General features: G+C 40.8%; 1 protein-coding gene across 1 annotated transcript in view; it reads left to right on the top strand.

Annotated features, from left to right (window-relative positions):
- The window catches only part of CA3H2orf16 (chromosome A3 C2orf16 homolog), a 34,970-nt gene that overhangs the window by 10,692 nt on the left and 6,961 nt on the right, over positions 1 to 17,317 (top strand). The window contains exons 2-10 of the mRNA XM_047852536.1: positions 4,476 to 4,554; positions 5,175 to 5,229; positions 5,439 to 5,534; positions 6,328 to 8,151; positions 9,271 to 10,004; positions 10,536 to 14,672; positions 14,922 to 16,160; positions 16,326 to 16,465; positions 16,586 to 17,282. Of these exons, the coding sequence (XP_047708492.1) occupies positions 4,476 to 4,554; positions 5,175 to 5,229; positions 5,439 to 5,534; positions 6,328 to 8,151; positions 9,271 to 10,004; positions 10,536 to 14,672; positions 14,922 to 16,160; positions 16,326 to 16,465; positions 16,586 to 17,282 (9,001 nt within the window). The remainder of the gene's footprint in view (positions 1 to 4,475; positions 4,555 to 5,174; positions 5,230 to 5,438; positions 5,535 to 6,327; positions 8,152 to 9,270; positions 10,005 to 10,535; positions 14,673 to 14,921; positions 16,161 to 16,325; positions 16,466 to 16,585; positions 17,283 to 17,317) is intronic.

The raw sequence follows: 17,317 nt of genomic DNA, 5'->3' as shown, positions 1-17,317 counted from the left end.
CTGCTCTGACAGCAATGGCCCTGCTTGGGATTCTCTCTCTCTCTCCCTCTCTGCCCCTTCCCCCATCCTGTCTCTCTCTCTCTCTCTCAAAAATAATTAAACTTCAAAAAAAAAAAGAGATGTTCATATGGTTCTTCTTGTTTATTCTACTAAAGTGCTGAATTACAATGAATTTTTAAAATATTAAGGCAACTGTGAATTCCTGAAATAAACATAACAGGTTTGTGATATTGTTCATGATCCTTTTTATATATTGTTTGATTAAGTTTGCTGGTATTAAGTTTAGGATTTTTGCATCTGTGTTCTTGAAAGAGATTGGTCTGTAATTTTCCTTTCTAGTAATGTCTTTATCAGATTTTAGAAGCAAGTTTATTTCAGTTTCCTAAAGTAAAGGGAGAAGTAACCTTTCTACCTCATTAGTATAACCAAGGCATTCCTATCACTCAGGAAATTCCAAGGGTTTTTAAAGCTCTATGTCAGGAATCTGGGACAAACACCAGTTATGTTCTTTACTATAACAGCACACAGAGACACTCATGCACATGAGAGAGAGAGAGAGGGAGAGAGAGAGAAATGAGAGGAGAAGAGATTTTGAAGAATTGGCTGATATACTGTGAGAGCTGACAAATCCAAAATCCTTGGGGCAGGCTAGGAACTCAGGCAGGGTTTCTATGTTTTGATCTTTTTTTTTTTTTTTTTTTTTTTTTCAACGTTTATTTATTTTTGGGACAGAGAGAGACAGAGCATGAACGGGGGAGGGGCAGAGAGAGAAGGAGACACAGAATCGGAAACAGGCTCCAGGCTCTGAGCCATCAGCCCAGAGCCCGACGCGGGGCTCGAACTCACGGACCACGAGATCGTGACCTGGCTGAAGTCGGACGCTTAACCGACTGCGCCACCCAGGCGCCCCTATGTTTTGATCTTTTAAAAAAATTAATTAAATTAAATTAAATTATTTTTTAACTGAAATATAGTTGACACACAATGTTACATTAGTTTCAGGTATACAGCATAGTTATTCAACATATGTTTCTTTTTTTTTTTAATTTTTTTTTTTCAACGTTTATTTATTTTTGGGACAGAGAGAGACAGAGCATGAACGGGGGAGGGGCAGAGAGAGAGAGGGAGACACAGAATCGGAAACAGGCTCCAGGCTCCGAGCCATCAGCCCAGAGCCTGACGCGGGGCTTGAACTCCCGGACCGCGAGATCGTGACCTGGCTGAAGTCGGACGCTTAACCGACTGCGCCACCCAGGCGCCCCTCAACATATGTTTCAATCTTGAGGCAGAATTCCTTCCTTTTCAGAAAAACTCACACAATCTGCTCTAAGGCCAACAACTGATTGGAAGATGCCCGCCTACATTATGGAGGGTAATCTGCTTTGCTTAAAGTCTACTGATTTTGGATGTTAATCACATCTAGGGGCTCTTGGCTGGCTCAGTAGGTAGAGCCTATGACTCTTGATCTTGGGGTTGTGAGTCGGAGCCCCATGTTGTGTGTAGAGTTTACTTAAAAATAAAATCTTTATTTTTATTTATTTATTATTTTTTTAAATGTTTATTTTTGAGAGACAGAAAGAGACACAGCATGAATGGGGGAGGAACAGAGAGAGAGACAGAGTCCAAGCTCCAAGCTTAACTGACTGAGCCACCCAGGCGCCCCTAAAAATAAAATCTTTTAAAAAATGTTAATCGCATCGATGGGGCGCCTGGGTGGCTCAGTTGGTTGAGCGTCTGACTTTGGCTCAGGTCATGATCTCACCATTTGTGAGTTTGAGCCCCAAATCAGGCTCTGTGCTGACAGCTCAGAGCCTTGGGGCCTGCTTTGGATTCTGGGTCTCCCTCTCCCTCTCCCCCTCCCCTGCTCACACTCTGTCTCTCTCTGTCTCTCAAAAATAAACATGAAAAAAATTTTAATCACATCTAAAAAATACGTTCATAGCAACATCTAGACTAGTATTTGGCCACAACTGAATACCATAGCCTCATACATAAAATTAACTACCACAATGTAAAATTAACATAAAACCAATGATCACATCCCTATAAAACTATAGTTTTAGCTCTTTGGTTTAGCTATTTGATACTTTTTGACTTAATTTTTGTATATAATGCGAAATAAGGGTTCAAATTCATTTTTTTGCATGTGGCTATTCAGATGTCCCAGCACCATTTGTTGAAAAGACTATTCTTTCCCCATTGAATGGTCTTGATACCCATGAAAATCAATTGATGGATATGAGGATTTATTTCTATTCTCAATTCTATTCCATTGATCTATATGTCTATCCTTATGCTAGTACACATGATTTTGATTATTGTAGCTTTACCGAAAGCTTTAAAATCAGGAAGTGTGAGTCCTCTAACTTTATTCTTCTTTTTCAGGATTGTTTTTGTTATTCAAGTCCCTTAGAGTTCCATATGAATATTAAGAACAGCTTTTCCATTTCTACAAAAGAGGACATTGGGATTTTGATGGGATTAAACTGAATCTACAAATTGCTTTAGGAATATAACCATCTTAACAACGTTAAATCTTCTAATCCATTGTTAAGAGATGTCTTCATTTATTTAGGTCTTCTTTAATCTCTTCAACAATGCTTTATAGTTTTCAGGGTACAAGCCTTACATTTCTTTGATTAAATTTATTTCTAAGTAAAGCAAAATTTATTCCTAAGTATTTTATTTTTTGATACTAAAAAAATGGAATTATTTTCTTAAGTTCCTTTTTCAGATTATTCACTGTTTGTGTATAGAAATACAACTGATTTTTTATGTGCAGATATTGTATCTGTAACTTTGCTAAATTCTTTTATTAGCTCTAAAAGAATTGTGTATGTGTGTTTATGTGTATTTTTTAGGATTTTCTGTAACTAAGATTATGTTATCTGTGAAGAGAGATTGTTTAACATTTTCCTTTCCCATTTAGATGACTTTTATTTTTATTATTAATTGCTTTGGTTAGAGTTTCCAGTACAATGTTAAAGAAGTAGTGAAAATGAGCATCATTGTCTGTTCCCCACCTTGAAGGGAAACCTTTCAATCTTTTATTATTGAGAATGATATTACTTATGGGTTTTTCATAAATGCCCTTTACTATATTGAAGAAGTTTTCTTCTATCCCTAGTTTTGTTGAGTGTTTTCATTTTTAAAAAAATCATGAATGAGCGTTGGATTTTGCCAATGCTTTTTCTCCATCAATTGAGACAATCATTCAGTTTTTCCCCCTTCATATTATTAATGTGGTATATCATTTATTTACTTTCTTATGTTGAACCACTCTAGCATTCTTGGAAGAAATCTTGCTTTCAACACTTCCGTCCAACACTGCTTAGCTGAACCATTTGGCAATACTGTGGATCATATTGTGTATGCTCTTCTAATACACTCTCAGAGACTGATGTCCTGATTCAAAAGGAAGAAATAAGAATCGTTTTATTTGAAAGGGTAACAAATGTCATTTATGCCTTTAAAATGACCTGGAACACCCTTGCAAAACAAAACAAAACAAAACAAAACAAAACAAAACAAAACAACCCCAGGAGTTTACAAACTACTGATTGGGAAATTCTGACCTACAGGATAAAAGAAAAATGCCACTGTTTGGCAAAATCTGGCTTCCATCTACATTTTCAGCTTTGCCTCTCACTACTTAGCAAAAGGGCACCTGACAATCATTACTTTATAATCTTCTTGGTGATATTCCCACTTGTTTGGAATGCTCTTTCTTTATCCAAAAATCTTCTGCTGATTCTTCAAACTCCAGTACAAATGGCAACTTCTTGAGTAATTTTTCCCTTCTCTCGCAGGCAGTTAATTACTGTCCTCTTTATTCCCTAACACTTATATTTCTTTCTTTCTTTTTTTTTTTAGCATTTCTTTTTTGTTTTGTTTATTTATTTATTTTGAAAGGGAGAGAGAGAATGAGTGTGCACATGCGCGCGCGCGCGCGCGCACACACACACACACACACACACACACACACACACGGGGGAGGGGCAGAGAGAGGGAGAGAATCCCAAGCAGGGTCTGGCTCTGTGCTGTTAGTGTGGAGTCTGGAGCCTGCCTCATGGCTCAATCTCATGAATCATGAGATTATGACCTGAGCTGAAATCGAGTCAGATGCTTAACCGACTGAGCCACCTAGGCGCCCCTAACACTTATATTTCTGTTACAGCATTTACCACACAATATTGTAACTTGACTGTTTAGACATCTGTTTTCCTTATTAGTGTGAGTTCTCAGAATACAGGAATTATGTTTATCTTTGTTGTCCCAGCACTGGATATAATACCTAGAACTTAGTAAGTACTCATGAAATGATTCAGGAATAAATGAATGGGGTCATAATTGTTGCTGTGGTTATGGATACCCACTGTATTAATATTTGTGTCTATAAGATGGACTGTGCTGTTGATAAATTCTCTAACCTAGAACGTTTTCTGATTTTATTTTTTCTTTTTGTGCCTCTCTAGACTTCAAAGCAGCATAAATTGAAAAAGATCAAGAAATTCACAGGTCAGAAAGATTCTATCCTTTATTCTTCAGCTCAAGGCTCATGACATCAACCATGGGTCTGCTTTAAGATTCTAGCCTTTAATAGTAGGTGGAGAGAAGGAGGTTGAAAGATTATGTAAATGAAAGAAATGTGCCTATTCTTTCCAATGTCTCTAAAGATGCTAGATTCTTTCTAGCAACTTCCAAAGAGATGTAAACAGCTTTATAATTCTATGCTTCCTTTCCTAATCTCCTTTTGTACACAACTCAAAGCACCAGGAAAGAAATTTGGTGAAATTAGAGAATACAGAAGGGGTAACTACCAAGAGTTTGGTGCAGGAAGTTTCAATACCTTTTTTCCCTGTCATGGACACTGGATAGACTCTCTTGGAGTAAAAGATATGTATTATGAATTTTATTTCCCCTACTCCAACTCCCTACTACCATGATTGTTCCTGCTATTTCCAATGGCTTCCATCTACTACATGGTGAAGGCAATATAGTATAGTTTAAAATAGAAAAACCTGAGACCTAGGTTAAGTCTGAACTCTACCACTAATTAATTTTATGATCCTGGACATCATTTCACCATTGTTTCCTTATTTGTAAAACAAGGGGGCTGAACAAGGTAGTATCAATAATTTTGATGCTGATAGATTCTTTACCCCTACTCCCAGCTTCCCAGTGGGAAGAAAATCTCAGAATGGGTTACCCTGAAGCTAACCTGACATGGTGAGTAAAGCTGATCTTCACTATCTATTCTTTCTCTCTTCAGCCTACCCTACTGATAAACTCTGTAAAATTAGGAGTAAGCTAGGACTATTTTACTTCACTCACTATGATAGCTGTTTCCTTTACAAGTTAAGTCACTCTTCTTAATGGTTTCTTTACTAGTACTTTAATATCACTTCAACTACACTGATACACTCTCTTATATCCAGTTCTTCAGGACTCCCTGTGGGATGGGCCCAGGAATATATACTCTGGTCAATGGAGAGAACTCTTCAACAGATCTTCCAACACCTGGAATGTGCAAGGTCAGGGAAAGTAGTAGTTTCTAGGTGGGAACTGCAGCAGGTGGTAGAGCCCCCCACCCCCCTTTTTTAAGTAAACTCTTTGGGGCTTGAACTCAACCCTGAGATCAACAGTCACATGCTCTACGGACTGAGCCAGCCAGGTGCCCCAATTTTTTTTTTTTAAATTTTTTTTTTCAACGTTTATTTATTTTTGGGACAGAGAGAGACAGAGCATGAACGGGGGAGGGGAAGAGAGAGAGGGAGACACAGAATCGGAAACAGGCTCCAGGCTCCGAGCCGTCAGCCCAGAGCCCGACGCGGGGCTCGAACTCACGGACCGCGAGATCGTGACCTGGCTGAAGTCGGACGCTTAACCGACTGCGCCACCCAGGCGCCCCGCAAAGGTGGTAAACTTTTAAGAGGGGGAAGGAAGGAACTGAAGGAGGGAGAGTAGGAGAGAGGGAAGGAGGGAGGGAAAGAGAGAGGGAAACGGGACATTGCTAGTTGGTTGGTTGGTTAGTTAGTTGGTTTGTTTGTTTGGCAGTGGGGATAAATTCTGGGTCCAAAGGACATTTAAGAACAACTGGTCTGTGGATCATTTCTGAATGGAATGGAGACAAATGCTCCCTTTCCTCTTGATGGAGGAATTCTTTCCGTAAGTAAATGATGTTGGGGAAAGCAGCCTCTTTTGCTGTTGTAGTTCTCCTTCAGGCCAAAATATTTTGCATTTGAAATAGCCATTATTTTTCCCTTTTCCTACTTTTCCTACCTTTTTCTGCTTCAAAGCAAATGGAAACTTTTCTTTATTTCTCAGATCAAGTCTTTTGGAATTGTGTTTGCCTGAACCACAAGATAGGATTTCTTCCTCCACCTCCTCTGTGTTTGTGGCTCAGGAGCCTGTTCTACCCTGTTGTGGCTGTAAGAAGGCAAAACATTCTACTGACCATAGCATCTCCTCTGGATCATTAAGCAACAACTCTAGCCTGTCACACTTTCCTGTCTTTTCTGAAGAAACAACCTGGCAACTCCGGAACCATAGTTTACCTATTTTACCCAAGAAACAGCCTTCTGTGTTCAGGAGCCAAGGCACATTGCTGTCTACTTTTAGGCTCTCAGAGTTTGGGAAATCAAAACTTTTTCAGAATTTTACAGCACTTTCACCCTTAGGATCTCAAAGTTCTTTTATCAACTCTGTTCTTGAATCCCCAGTTCTCTGCCACCAAGAGAAAACAAAGAATGGAAGGAGGAGCAAGAGTCATTTGACACTGGATCACGGGCCAAATTCTGGCTCCAGGGAGAGACCACGATTCTCAGGGTGGGCTCCAATCCGTCTCTCTCCTTTGGCTAGGTGGGAGTTAGAGGGACATATGGCTTGGAAGGTTTGTACTTTGAGAGAACAAACAGTACCTCTGCCTGTGAGGGACTCATGGGCAATGCTGAATTATTTAATCGATGCACAAGGAGGAGTCTCTGAACCAGAGAAACCTCAAATCCAGGTATCTATGCCCATTCATCAAAGCAGTAAACAAAGTATCAACAATAAATCCCCAAACTGTCCATCATTTCAGCTCCATGTGAATATTGGAGTGGAATCCGGATTAAAGAGAACAGAAACAAAAATTTCACAGTCACTTATCCCAGGTAAGCAGTCACAACCAGGGGATGGCCCCCAAATTCTTGAATCCAGGCCCTTAGTTACATCACTGGGCACTCCACCTCCCAAAAGTTTAGGAGTTGACATAAATCAAGAGGAAACCACTTTACTGCAGAAGGAGCCAAAACATGTCCTAGAGCTTAGTATAGAGCAGAGAGTCATAGGCCTTCCAGAAAAAAGGATACAGCAGCATAAGACCCAAGTGACTAATGTGGAATTGACCCCAAGGCTACCATACCAAGTTACAGATAACATAAAGGTAACTCCATTGGCATTACTTCAAGTCATGGATTTGATGGGGATGATCCCAGAATCACATTCAGAAGTGATAGAATCTGTGGGTTTGTTCCCACAGCCACCAGATGAAGTTGGGAAACCAATGGAAACCATGAAAAAAGTGAGAGTAAGCCCCAAACCATCATATCAAGTCACTAAATCAGTGGAGGTAATACCAAGTCCTCAGCATCAAGCTATGGAATCAAAGATGACCTCAAGACCACAGAATCAAGTCACAGATAATGTGAAGGTAACTCCTATAGTATTGCTTCAAGTCACGGATTCTATGGGGATGATTAAAAAATCACATCCACATATCACAGAATCAGTGGGAATAACCCCAAGAACACAATATCAAGCCATGAAGTCAGCAGAAATAAACACATCACTAGACCATCAAGTCATACCACCAGGAAAGATGAGTCCAAAGGCAAAACATGCAGTTGTAGAAACTGTGGAAGTGACTGAAGGGCCACAGCATGAAGTTACTGAATCAGTGGACATAACCTCAAAGCCACAAAGTCAAGTCATAGAACCGTTGAAGTTTCTTCCAGAGCCAATATGTCAAAAAACAAGATCATTGGAAATGATCTCCAGTCCATCTCATCAAGTTATGGATTACATGAAAGTAACTCCAGTGGCACTATTACAAGCTATGGATTTCATGGGGATAATTCCACCAGCACAGCCACATGTTGTAGAATCTGGAGATTCGCAGTCTCAAATCGCAAATTTGACCCCAGGAGCAACTCAGCCAAATGGTTTGACTTCTAGCTCTCCTACTACTATTGGTCCACCTGAGGTTGTAGAATATGTGGGTTTACCCTCAGAGCCATCACCTAAAGTCAAAGAATCAGTAGGGATAGTTCCAATGTCATCACATCAATCCATACATTCTCTAAAGGTAACTCCAATAACACCGGGGTCACCAATTGGAATGATCATAGCACCCCAGTCACAAGTTGTAGAAACTCAGGATTTGACCTCAAGGCCAATATCTCAAGTCAAGGAACCTCTTGAGTTGACTCCTGGTTCATGGATTCAAGTGCTAGACCCTGTGGGGATGACTCCACAACCATATCATGAAGGCACAGAAACTATGGCATTAATCCCAGGGCCACCTTATCAAGTCATGGAATCTTCAAGGTTGACTCCATGGCTTCAAACCCTAGAATCTTCAGAGGTGAGCCCAAGGCAAAGCCATCAAATTACAGAAAATATGGGGTTGGCCTCTGACACATGGTTACAAATGAAGAAATCTGTAGAGTTAACACCATCACATCATCAAATAATGGAATCTTTAGGGACAGTCCCAAGGTCGCTGGGTCAAAGTACAGCATCTAAGGGAGTGAGCCAAAAGCCACTGCATCAAGTCACAGAATCTACAGCAAAGACTACTGCATCACTACTTCCAAGTGTAGAGTATTTGGGGGTGCAGCCAATGCTACAACTTAAGGTTGTGGATTCTGTGAAGTTATCCTCAGGATTGCAAAATGCAAACTCTGAGAAACTGACCTTGGGACCAAGAATGCAAAATATAAAATCTATAGATATAACCACAGGTTTAGTCCCACAAGTGGTAAAATATGGAGAGCTGATCCCAACTGTGAATTCTATAGAATTGGTCCCAGAACTTCAACAGCAGACTGTAAAATCTGATGAGTTGGTCCCCATTCCACAGACAAAAAGTAGGAATTCTGTGCAGGTAGCCCCAGGGTCTCAGCTTCAAGGTGTGCAATTTATTCATTTAACCCTAGGAACACAACAACAAAGTAGAAAATCCACTGAGTTAGCCCCAGCACCACAGTTGCAAAATGGGAAATTGAAAGATTTGACCTCCAGTTCACAGTTGCAAGGTCTGGAATATGTTCATTTGGCCCTACCGCCAGAGTTTCCAGATATAAAAGGTGTGGAGTTGACCCTAAGACAATTACAGAAAGATAGGAAATCTGTGGATTTGGCCCCCAAACCATGGTTACAAGATAAAAGATCTGAGGAGATAGTCCCGGTACTATTGCTTAAAGATGTGAAAATTCCTCAAATGGTAGAATGTAGAAGGTTGATTCCTGAAACACAGGTAGAAGATATGAAATATGAGGAACCAAACTCAGGGGCACACATTCAAGCAGTAAAATCTGTAGAGTTGAACCTCAAGCCAAATCATCAAGCCACAGAACCTGAAGGATCTACCCCATGGCATCAAACTTTAGAATCTTTAGGAATGATTGTACAGCCAAGATATCCAGGAACAGAAGCAGAGTTGACTTCTGACAATTGTCACTACAGGAAAGAATCTGTGGAGTTGAAACAGTCATCTTTAGGAAATACTCCAGGACCATTGAGTCAAACTTCAGGATCTATTCAGATGAACTCAGTGCCATTACAAGGTACCCGTGAGAAAATGCTCCAGGGTGTAAAAGCCTTGGAGACTCCAGTGTCTCAACACTTAATACAAGAATCTCCAGAGTTGGTATCAGGATCAGAGATGCAAGGTATGAACCCACAAATATTGAACCCAGAGTCCCAAGGTATGAAGTTTGTTCATTTGAATCTAGGACCATATTCAGAATTTACGAACTATAAGGACTTGATCTCAGAACCACAATTTCAAAGTATGAAATATGTCCCATTGACCCCAGAACCACAGCCCAACAGTACAAAACCTGAGGAGTTGACTCTAGGTCCATTAATGCATGGTAATAAATTTGTGGATTTAACCGCACCACTGGAAGAATCTAGGAGGTTAACTCCTGACACACACTTACATGAAGAATCAAGGAAACTGACCATGGAACCACATTTGCAAGCAATTAAATCTGTGGGTCCAACTTCCAGACCATGGCATCAAGACACAGTATCTACAGAGTTAGCTTCTGAGATCTGGCCACAAGAGGAGGAATCAGTGAAGTTAATCCCACAGCAAGTCATGGAAACTGCTGAGATGATGGCCAGGCCACATTTTAAAAAAATTTCAGAGATGACTCCAGGGCCAGGCTATCAAGACACAGAAGCCATGAGGCTGACTTCTGAGGCATTAACACAAAAACCAACAGGTCAAGTTATAGAATCTGCAGGAATGACTCTAAAACCACACCTTCAAGTTACTGAGCCTTCAGAGATACCTCTAAGGTCAGAAAAGACAGAAACTATGGGGTTGGCATCGTTTCAAGTTGAAAACACCCAAGAGTCAATGCCATATTTTAAAAAAGGATCTCTGGAATTTACTTTAGGACCAGGGATGCAATATGAGAAATCAGAGCCACCACTACAAAATTTGAAATCTGTGAAGTTAACCCCTGAGTCATCCCCATTAGTGGTAGGATCTAAACAATTTATCACAGGACCAAAACCACATGTTATGGAGTTGACCCCAGGGCCACAGCTCCAGGGAGTAAAGTCTATGCAGTTGGATCCAGAGCCACAATTACAAGACATGAAATATGTTAATTTAATCCAACAGCCAGCTACTACTGGAGTGGTAGAATTTGAGGAGCTGGTACAAGAACCAGTACTACAAAGTGTAGTATCAGAGGAATTGACTAAGGGGGCCCAGCCTCAAGGTGTGAGATTGACCCTAGGGCCACATTTGCAAAGTGTCAGATTTTCAGAGTTATCCCAAGGGCCACTTCTTCAAGGAGAAAAACCTATAGATTTAATTTCAGGGTCTCCACATGGTATGAAATGTGATGAACTGACCCCTGGTTCCCCGGTACAAGAAATCAAATTATCTATCCCAGGGCCAAAGCATCAAAGTGTTATACCCATAAAATTGACTTCAAAACCACAAACTCCAGGTGTGAAATTTGTGGAACAAAACTCAGGACCATGCTTGCAAGATGTGAAATTTTCTGATTTGACCTCAGAACCAAAGCGTCAAGGTTTCAAACATTTGCAGTGTATACCAGGAACACAGCTTCAAGATATGAAGTCTATAGGATTTGTAACAGAATCATCTTTGCAGTCAAGCCAAAGACCCTTGGGTGAAAATACAAAATCTCTTCTGTCTACTGAAGGACTACAGTTTCCTAGCACGAAATCCAATGAATTAACCTCAGAACTACAGTTGCAAGGTGTGAAATCTCAGGAACTAAACCTAGGGCCAAGGCAGCAAGATGTAAAATTTTCTGAATTGACTTCCGGGCCAAAGCTTCAAGGTGTCAAATTTGGGAAGCAAACCCCAGGATCTAAGTTTCATGGTGTGAATTCTGTGGAGAAGACTCCAGAGTTAGGGTTTCAAGATTCTAAATTAGCAAAGATGTCACCAGGGCTGCAGGGTATAAAACAAGTGGGGCATAACCCAGGGCCATGGCTACAAGATGTCAAATTTTGTGATCTGATATCAGGAACTCAACCTCAAGGAGCGAAATCTTCAGAGTTAAACTTGGGACCACAACTACAGTGTGTGAATTTTTTTGAGTTGACCCCAAAGCCAAAGATACAAGGAGTAAGATCTATGAGGTTCACCCCACAACCTGGAAAGCAAGTGGTCACGCCTGAGATGTTAGTACCAGAGACACTATTTCAAGGTGTAAAACATTTAGTGATAGACCAAATGTCAAGCTTTGAAGGTAACATTTCTTATAAATTTGTCTCAGAGCCACAGAAACCATATGCAAAACCTGTGGAGTTGACTCCCGGGTCACAGTTGCCAAGTGTGAAATATTCTGAGTTGACTAGAAGACCAGAGTTACAAGGTATAAAATCTCCTAAATTGATCCAAGGACCACAGTTGCAAGATATAAAACCTGTGGAGTGGACCCCAATCTCAAAGCTTCGAGGTTTAAAATCTAAGGCACTAATCCCAGAACCACAACTGGAAGATAGGAAATCTGAGGAGTTAACCCCAGGGCTGCATTTGGGAGGTATGAAATCTATGCAAACACCAAAACCACAAATGGGAGATGTCAAGTCTATGGTGTTAACCCCCGGGCCACAGGTGGAAGGTGTGAAACCAATGGAGCTGATCCCAGGCTCAAAACTTCAAGGTTTAAAATCTGAGTTGTTAATCTCAGAGTCAGAGCTGAAAGATATGAAATCTGTGGCCTTAATTCCAGGACAGTATCTAAAAGGTATGGAATCCATGTTGCTAACTTCCAGTCCACAGCTGGAAGGTGAGAAATCTGTGGAGATAGCCTCAGGGGCTGAAATAGAAGATGTCAAATCTGTGAAAGATACCGCAAATAACAAGCTTCAAGGTGAGAAATCTGAGTTGACTATGCATGCAAGAATTCAAGAATTCAAAACTGTGGAGTTGGTCCCAAGAACACAGCTGCAAGATGTGAAAACTGTGGAATTGAAATTTGGGCCAAAGATGCAAGGTGAGAAATCTGTGTCTTTTGCACAAGGGCCATTGCTCCAAGGATCTGAACTGCAAGTTGTGAAACCTGAGGAATTGACTTTAGAGCCACAAATGCAAGATAAGGAAGTTGTCGAGAGTACCCCATGTTTAAAGTATCAAAGTTTAAAATCTGTAGCGGAAACTCCAGATTCAGTGCTGCAATGTTTAAAATCTGGGAAGTTGACCCCAAGGCCAAAGAAGCAGGAAGTAAAATCTGTGAATGTGACCACAAGACCAAAGTTTCAAGGAGTAAAATCTGTGGATTTAGCCCCAAGGCAACACTTTCAAGGGATGGCACTTAAGAATTTAACTTCTGGGCCAGAACGGGGTGGCGAGATATCTGTACTCTCACCAAAGCAGCAATGTGTGAATTCAGAGCAATTGAAGAGAGGGTCTAAGTCAGAAGGTGAGATGTCTTTGGAATTAATTCCAGGGCTAAAATTTAAAGACGGAAAATTAGTAGACTTCAATTTTGAGTTACAGTTTGAAGGTATGAAACCATGTGAACTGACTCCAGAATCAAATATCCAAGGTTTAAAACCTAAAGAGTTTAAACCTGAACCACAGTTGCAAAGCATAGTATCTCCTGAGTTGATCCCAGCACCTCGGCTGCACCAAGTGAAACCCTCAGCATCAGCTTCAGAGCCACAACTCTGTGTAAAAACTGTTGAGTTAAAGCAAGAGCAACTGCTTGAAAGTATGAAATGTATTCAGTGGATACCGGGACCTAAGTTCCAAGCTGTGAAATCTGTAGATTTAAATCTTGGGTCACGATCTCAAGGTGCTAAATCCGGAGGGTTGAAATCTTCAGTACAGTTAAGGGATGTGAAGTCATCTGAATTGACTTTCGGGACAAAAACTCAAGGTGCAACGTATGCAGATTTCAACCGTGGGCCACAGTTGCAGAATGTGAAAACTCCTGAGTTGTTCCCAGGACCACAGCTGCAAAAAGGGAAGACTTTGGCATCAACCTCAGAGCCACAGCTTCAAGATATAAAAACTATGGAGTTTAAACAAGAGCCACAGCTAGAAAGTATGAGATGTGTTCAGTGGATACCAGGACCTGAATTCCAAGCTGTGAAGTCTGTAGAGTTAAATCTTGGATTACAGTCTCAAGGTGTCAAGTCTGTAGAGTTGAAACCTTTAATACAGTTAAGAGATACAAAGTCATCTGCATTGACTCCAAGGCCAAAGCTCCAAGATACACCATCTTTAGCATCACTCCAGGAACATCAGCCTCAAGGTTTCGATTTGAAACCTTTTCTACAGGTTAGAAGTATGAAATCATGTGACCTGACATCAAGATCAAAGCTCTGTGGTATAAAATCTATGACACTGAAATCTAGGCTTTCCTTGCATGATAGGAAATCTACTAAATTGACTGCAGGACCAAAGCTTCAAGAAGTGAAACCCTTACAGTCATCCCCAGGAACACAACCTCAAGGTGTCAAGTCTCTAGTGCTTACACAAGAGCCACAGCTTCCTGAGGTGAAATCTGGGGTATTAAGCCAAGGGTCACAATTACAAAGTGATAAAACTATAGAGTTGAACTCTCCACTACACTTGAAAAGTAGGAAGTCATCTGAATTGACTCTTCAGACAAAACTTCAAGGTGTGAAATCTGAGAATTTCAACTCTGGGTTACAGTGGCAAGGTCTAAAATCTTCTAAGTTGTCACCTGGGATAAAGTCCCACGATATGACATTTACTGAATTAAATCCAAGTTCACAATTGGAAGGTACAACATTTTCTAAACTGACTGTAGGGACAGAAATTCAAGGTACCAAACCTACAGATTTCAACCACGGACCATTGTTACAAGGTGTGAATTCTTCTGAAGGGACCTCAAAGACAAAACTTCAAAATGTAAAACATAAAGAAAGCAGCCCCAGTCCCCAGGTGCAAGTTGTGAAATCTTCTGACCTGATCCTGGGATCAAAGCTTCAAAATGTGAAATTGGTGTTCAACCCTGAGCCACAATTTCAAGGAGTGAATTGTTCTAAGTTACTCTCAGAAACAAAGTTTCAAGATGTGGAATCTGCAAAGTTCAAACCTGGGTCACAGTTGAGTGGTGTGAAATCTTCTGAATTGATACTAGGGACAAAGCTTCAAAAAGTGGAATCAGTGGATTTCAAGTCAGGCCCACAGTTTCAAGATACGAAATCTTCTAGGTTGATCATGGGTGTAAAGCTTCCAGATGTAAAATCTACGAATTCCAGGTCTGGGCCACAGTTGCAGGATGTGAAATCTCGAGTGATCACAAGGGAAAAGCTTCAAGGAGTGAAATCTGTAGAATTGAAACCTAGTTCAAAGTTACAAGGTGAGAAATCTTCTGATATGACCCTGGGGAGGAAGTTTTCAGGTGTGAAATCCAGCCCAAAGTTACAAGATATGCAATGTTCAGAGCTGATTATGGGTATAAAGCTTCGAGATATAAAATCTACAGGGTCCAATTCTAGATCACACTTTCAAGGTATGAAATCTTCTGAAATGATCACGGAGTCAAAGCTTCAAGAAGTGAAATCCTTTGGGTTCAACCATGGTCCAAAGCTACAAGGTGGGAAATCTGATTTAACCCAGAAGAGGAAGCTTCAAGGAGTGAAATCTGTGGAGTTCAACCCTAGGCCACAGAGACGAGGTGAGAAATCTGATTTGACGCTAGAGTGGAGGCTTCAAGATTTGAAATCTGTTGAGTTAAAACCTGTTCCACAGTTACAAGATGTGACATCTTCTGAGTTAACACCAGAAACAAAGCTTCAAAGTGGAGGATCTGTGGAATTCATCACCAGGCCCACGTGGCAAGATACGAAATCTCTTGAATTCAATCTAGGTACAAAGGTACAAGATGTGAAATCTTTCGGGTTCAAGTCAGCCCTACAGTTACAAAATAGGAAATTGTCTATGCTGACACCAGGGGCACGCTTTCAAGGTATGAAATCTGTGGAATTCAACCCTGGGGCAAAGTTGCAAGGTGCAAAATCTCCTGAGTCCATAAAGCTTCAAATAGTGAAAACTACAGAAGTCAGTCATGACCCAGAATTTCGGGTTGCAAACCCCTCTGAGTTAGCCTTGGAATCAAAGATTCACAGTGTGGTATCTTCTGAGTTCAGTGCTGGGAAGCAGTGGCAAGAAGAGAAATCATATAAGTTGAACCCACGGCCAGAGCTTCAAAGTGTAAAATTTATGGTATACAATCCTGGACCACATTTGCAACATAGAAAATCTTCAGAATTATGCAAAGGGACACAGATTCAAGATGTGAAATCTATGGAATTCAATCCTGAGCAACAGTTGCAAGATGTGAAATCTTCTGAGCTGTGCCAGGGAACAAGTGTTCAAGGTATGCAGTCTTTCCAGTTCGATCCTGGGCCACAGTTACAAGTGATAAAATCTGAGTTGTGCAAAGACATGAAGCTTCCATATGAGCAATTTCCAGAATTCAATCATGAGCCTAAGTTACAAGGTGGGAAATGCTCTGAGTTGAACCCAGGGCCACAGCTTCAGTGTATAAATGTTACAGCATTCAACATGGGGCCTCAATTGAAAGGTGTAAAATCTTTTGAGTTGAATCCTGAGCCAGAGCTTCAAGGTATAAAATCTAACTTGTTCTGCCTTGGGCCACATTTGCAAGATATGAATTCGTCTGCATTTATTTCAAAACCAAACCTTCAGTGTGTAAATGCTGTTGGATGCAGCCCTGAGTCACACTCACAAGGTGTAAACTCTTCTGAATTAACTTCAGTTTCAAAACTTCAAAGTAGGAAGTCTTCTGAGTTGAATTCAGGGACAGAGTTTCCAAGGGAGACATCTGTAGTGGTCAACCCTGGAATACATTTGCAAGATTTGAAATCTGAACTGATTCCAGGGCCAAAGTTTCTAGGTGTAGCACCTATGGGATGCAACCCTGGGTCACAGATGAACTGTATAAATCCTTCTGAGTTGAATCCAGAGCCAAAATTACAATGTGTAAATTCTATGGGGTGCAAACTGGGGCCACCTTTGCAAAGTGTACCATCTTTTGAGTTGACTTCAGGGACAAAATGTCAAGGTATGGGATCTGAGGTGAATCCAGGGACCAAGAGTCACAGTGAGACATCTGTGGTGTTCAACCCTGAACCACATTTGCAATGTTTGAAATCTGAATTGATTCCCGGGCCAAAGTTTCTAGGTGTAGCACCTATGGGATGCAAACCTGGGCCACAGACGAACTGTGTAAATTCTTCTGAGTTGAATCCAGAGGCAAAATTACAATGTGTAAATGCTGTGGAGTACAAATTGGAGCCACCTTTGCAAGGTATACAATCTTTTGGGTTGACTTCAGAGATAAAATGTCAAGGTATGGGATCTTTTGATTTGAATCTGGGGTCAGAATTTCAAGGTATAAAATCTGTTTTGTTCAACCCTGTGCAACATTCACAAAATATGAAATGTGAATTGACTCCAGGGACAAAGTTTCCAGGTGTAACATCACAGGAGTTCAACTGTGGCCCACAGCCGCAAGGTGTGAATTCTTCTGATTTGAATTCAGGGTCAGAA

The sequence above is a fragment of the Prionailurus viverrinus genome, chromosome A3, assembly GCF_022837055.1.
Source record: "Prionailurus viverrinus isolate Anna chromosome A3, UM_Priviv_1.0, whole genome shotgun sequence".
Classification (NCBI taxonomy): Eukaryota; Metazoa; Chordata; class Mammalia; order Carnivora; family Felidae; genus Prionailurus; species Prionailurus viverrinus.
This window is presented reverse-complemented; position numbering and strand designations above follow the sequence as displayed.